Raw genomic sequence first — 4,756 nt, 5'->3', positions numbered from 1 at the left:
AGTAGTGGCATGAGGCCAAATCCGGCCAGAAGATTGTTGGGACGTTGTGGGCCTTCAGGAGAGGAAGCAGCCGCTTCTGGAGGCACTCTTTTATGTACACCTGTCCGTTCATCGTGTCCTGGGTCACGAAAGGTGCACTCCGCTTCCCGCACGTGCAGATGGCTTGCCAAACCAGGAATTTCTTCGCAAATTTGGACATCTTCTGAGTGCGGACATGCTCCGGAACGCTGAACTTATCCTTGGCCGTGAAAAACAGGTTGCCGGGGATCTGTTTGAAGTCGGCCTTCACATATGTTTCGTCGTCCATGATGCAGCATTCAACTTTCGTCAGCATGTTGAGATACAATTTCCTGGCACGGGTTTTGGCGGACTTGTTCTGCTTCTCGTCGCGATTAGGGGCCTTTTGTACCTTGAACGTTCGAAGCCCAGCCTTAGTTTTGGCCTTCTGGACAAAACTTCGGCTTAGGTGCAGCTTCTTAGCCACATCCCTAACGGAGGCGTTCGGATTTCGGTTGAAGGCCCCAACTACGCGGTTGTGATTTTTGGTGTTGTACGGAATACTTTTTCCTTCACTTCTGGGCTTCCGATCGGTGGTCAACCGTTCCTCGAACCGCTTAATCACTCTCGACACCGTGGAATTCGCGATTCCCAACGTTTTAGCGATGGAACGATGCGAGAGATCCTTGTTCTCGTGATGAATGCGCAAGATTTTATCACGCACGAGCTGTTCTTTCGACTCCATTTCCGCGAGTTTTGATCACAGGACTTTAAAACTTGCAGGATGTAAATTTTCATTAAATTCTACCCAACGGTTAAAAAGTTAAAGCAATTTCATAGTGTGGCAATTTCATCGTGGACACCCTTTACACCTTAAATCAACCAATAATCAAGTTCTGTTCTTACTGTTCAGCTTGAATTGTTACTTGGGGACCCTTCTACTTTTTTTTAAACTCGTTGTGTGATTTTCTTTTAATTGTTGTGAAGAAGCCATTTCAGGTCAGTTTGGGATAACAAATTGTAGAGAACTTGAATCCATTGTATTTTTGCATGCAAAACAGACCACTGAATTTTCAAGTATCAATATGTAAACTAGCCTAGGCTATTTATCTGACATCCCGCCCCACTGGTGCAGTTTGCTTCACACACGCACGCTGTGTCTGAAGTGGGGGAAACATATAGTTTGGGTGCTAACAGTCCTAAATCGACTGGCTTTAACATATGCTTTAGGGGAATAGGGCTTTGCACCACTTCGTCATGCTCCACTTCGCTTCAAATCGATCATTGATGAGCGCAAATATGTCAACATCAAATGTAATTAATCTGAAAAAGTTTTGTTTTTATGGTTTTTAGCACTTAGAACGGAAACGACTAAGTAGTGTGGAGCTCTATTTGATTTAAATAATTTTATTGTAATTTACTATGCAATTATTTAGGAACAGCTCTAAAGAACCAAAACCTCCGTTTGTAAAATTGCACCATTTTTTCTAATAGTATTGTTTCGTTCAGTGGTAGATCAGGACCCTACGTTGTGGTTCCTTCAATCGGAACGAAAGAGGACGAAGTAAAAGTCCAGATTGATTGCACTCCGAGAAGCAGCGTGCCCACTCGGTGATTTGAATTCAACTGTGTGTATTTTCAGTTTGTCTTGACGTTTTTATACTGTATCTTAACAATCATCTTTTATCTTAATAATAATTACATCTTACAAAACAGGATACAATTGATCTGTGTGATTTGCCCTTCATTTGACATTTCAAATATAGACGAATGCAAACTATACAAAATCATAACAAAGTAGAAACAAAATGAAAAAAGTGAAACGCAACAAGTATATGTTAGAACCAACCGATTTGTGTATTTAAGCACCCTAACCCAAAGTGATTATAAATCCTAGGTCCATGAATGTTGATTAATCCACCACGGTACACTAGGGAAGTAAACTCTCGGTATTCATAAGATTTTCATGTGTATTTAAGCCTGAAAAATTCATTTTGAATTAAATTAATTTGCCTTATGAAAAATAACATTGCCAAAAAAATAAAAAAAAAATAAATAAAACGGTGCATACTGGAATCGAACCAAGGGGCCCGTATTTCGTGTATTGCTATTATTAATCATTGATGGATGTAACTTACACAGTGCCTTCCAGTTTTGACAACACATGTTTTTTGGTTACTAGCTTTTCTATAAAATTCATCGAACACTAATTTCAATTTGTGACATTACTAGAGCGTTCTTTTGGGATCAGAGAAGGCTGATATTACATTAAAATGTATCCAGAAAGAATTACAGTCATCTTTCCTCATCTCGTCCTATATATCGATATGTGACCACTTTTGTTCTCTATGTCGATGGTTATCACGGACCCTTCAAATGGTAAAGTAGGCTTTTTTTGTTGTATATCTCGATCCCTCCATATCTCGATAGTCCTTTTAATATAGAAATATGGAGAGTTGACTGGTACGAAACAGGAGAAAAAATGTGAGCTCGTGTAGTCAAAATCGGGAAGGCACTAGTTCATAAACTGTACCTGTAGGATTTTGGGACTAAAAGGCGAGGTTTTGTTGGGAAATTATTCGGACTACGAATCATAATCACACAGTTTTTCACAGATTGGTTATTTTACATGCAAAATATGACAACTCAACAAAATTAAACAATATATAAAGAAAGAGAGCTATGGTTAAGCATGTTCGAAAAAAATGGATTACTTCAAAACCAACACAGGTTAGTTTTCAGACACGGTTCCATCAATATTATTGCTGGGGATTTCACCCAAAGTAGTGTACTGAAAAGCAGAGGAAAAATCAGTCCTAGTACAATCACAACATAGCAAATACATGGCTAAACAAACCTGTTTGCAATCGTTCGCCTTAGATATCGCATTAAACACGACTTGAACAATATCAAAGATCCTTGGAGCATCGCATTCGTCTATCTTCCTCTTGAGACATTCTTTGGTGTCATCTAATTCTCTGAAATGAATAGATATAATTCAATCATTAATCTGTACTGATGCAAATTACACTCAACTGTATTTCTTACCGACATTGATGTTCACCATATCTCGAAATAAGCGTCTCCGTTGTTGAATTCGAAAGCTTACATTCTTGAGCACCGTGCTCTTTAAGCTGGATCATACAATCTTTAAAACCAGGTTTTCGAGCGTCTGCAAAACGAAGCAAACAGGAGTTACCTAGACAACTCAAGTTCATATTACCTGTTGTATTGTACCAAAGAATAATTGTCCATCGTTCTGACACGCTAGATCCAACAAACCGTGAGTCATGCTTTTCAATAATGCCTTAACCTTATCGACATCATCACCACTGCATTTGGCAATGCCTTCAAACGTATCATCAAAACAACTCACCGATTCGTTAAACTTAGGACAATATCTGCAAAACAAACATAGGATCACAAGGCAACGTTGGTAATATCGCGTCACTTCTAAATTAAGCTTACTTGTCGAAAAAAGGCTTTCTTGATCCCTGGGCAAGTTGCATGGCATCTATCTGCAACTGCTGCACATCCAGCTGATTTAGTACGCAGGTCCTTGCCATTTGAATCGAACCCAACATTTGCTGATATCCCTCATCCGATCCAGCCATGGCTATGCATTTCTCCTGGTTTTCTAACATTACCGCCACAAGTTCTGCCGGCATGGCTTGTGTAGCTGATGATTAAAATTAAGAGATTGACGAAATTTAAGAACGTTGCGATCTCGAACTTCCACATTTACCTCTGATGAAAGCTGCGACGGCGAGAACCACTAGAAACTTGCCACTCATGATGAAGTACACTCGAGGAACTGAGATGACTGCAAGGCTCGATAGCTCACGATGAAATGAAGCGATAAGAAACCTCATGTGTTTTTATATAAAAGATTGCTATCATCACGACAGGATTTGAAACTTCAACAACCTTCTGTATATGCAGCGCTGATTAAAATTGTTGTTTTCTTTTCCACGCTGACTAATGCAAGTGATTCGAATCAATCATACACATTGATCACTATCATTATATTAATCAATGGAGTATGTTCTGAATAACATTAGTTTCAGCCTGATGTAAAGTAATTTAGGCTTGGTGAAATATAATGATATATTATATTAAATATAATATAATTATTAATTATATAAATATAGGGAACATAACGATTTAACTGCTATAGATGTAAAAAATTATTTTAACAACAATGTAAATTTTTGAGTGGGAAACGGGTATACAGCCCAGATTTATATTATTTCAGTCTGTCTTGATGGCATCGTGATCGCTTTAATATTAATCACATTTACATTTTACCACTCACTTGATTATTCTAGTGTGAAATCAATGCGGTACGCAAATTTCCGTTAACTGCACGCATATGATTCTTGATATTCTGGCCGTTTAGAAAGTAAGTGATTTCGGCAAAAAGTTATTCTGGTGACCAGGTGCTACCAAAGATGATAGACAGATGTGTTCAGAATTTGCTGTACATTTAGGAAGCTTCTGTCTTAGAGATATTTGTTCAGGTGATCGAAGCTTTTTGGATAGTAAACAATTTTAGGTATCTAATCTCTCAATATGTGATGCTGGTCCCAACTAACAATTTTCGCAATGTAAACGCTCATTTCATTTATACAGCCTCAAGCTGTATTCAAATGTTTTACGATATGAGGAAATCTTTACTCAACCTGTTTTTGGAGGTGAACCAGCCCAAGGCTGAAAGCCTCCTTAATAAAGCTAAATAATAATAATAATACTCAACCTG

At 38.4% G+C, this 4,756-nt stretch overlaps 1 protein-coding gene across 3 annotated transcripts; it reads right to left on the bottom strand.

Moving 5' to 3' along the window:
* Positions 1-870: 870 nt before the first annotated feature.
* LOC135713376 (27 kDa glycoprotein-like) lies at positions 871-3,856 on the bottom strand. 3 transcript variants are annotated; one of them, XR_010518726.1, is made up of 7 exons: positions 3,743-3,856; positions 3,466-3,676; positions 3,235-3,398; positions 3,046-3,169; positions 2,855-2,975; positions 2,531-2,788; positions 871-2,457 (listed from the first exon to the last, which is right to left on the bottom strand). XR_010518726.1 is itself a non-coding variant. In XM_065236483.1 (6 exons), the coding sequence occupies exons 1-6, from the start codon at positions 3,789-3,791 to the stop codon at positions 2,729-2,731; spliced, it is 729 nt and encodes a 242-aa protein (XP_065092555.1). In that variant the 5' UTR covers positions 3,792-3,856; the 3' UTR covers positions 871-2,728. The 3 variants fall into 3 exon arrangements, 1 of the variants encoding a protein (XP_065092555.1); XR_010518727.1 differs by having other exon boundaries at positions 1,958-1,977; positions 2,136-2,788; XM_065236483.1 differs by having other exon boundaries at positions 871-2,788.
* Positions 3,857-4,756: the final 900 nt, after the last annotated feature.

Source organism: Ochlerotatus camptorhynchus, unplaced genomic scaffold (genome assembly GCF_037179485.1).
Source record: "Ochlerotatus camptorhynchus isolate MF236.1 unplaced genomic scaffold, CSIRO-AGI_Acam_v1.1 ptg000551l, whole genome shotgun sequence".
In the NCBI taxonomy this organism is placed as follows: Eukaryota; Metazoa; Arthropoda; class Insecta; order Diptera; family Culicidae; genus Ochlerotatus; species Ochlerotatus camptorhynchus.
Note: the sequence above shows the minus strand (reverse complement) of the source record. Positions and strands in the feature narration are given on the sequence as shown.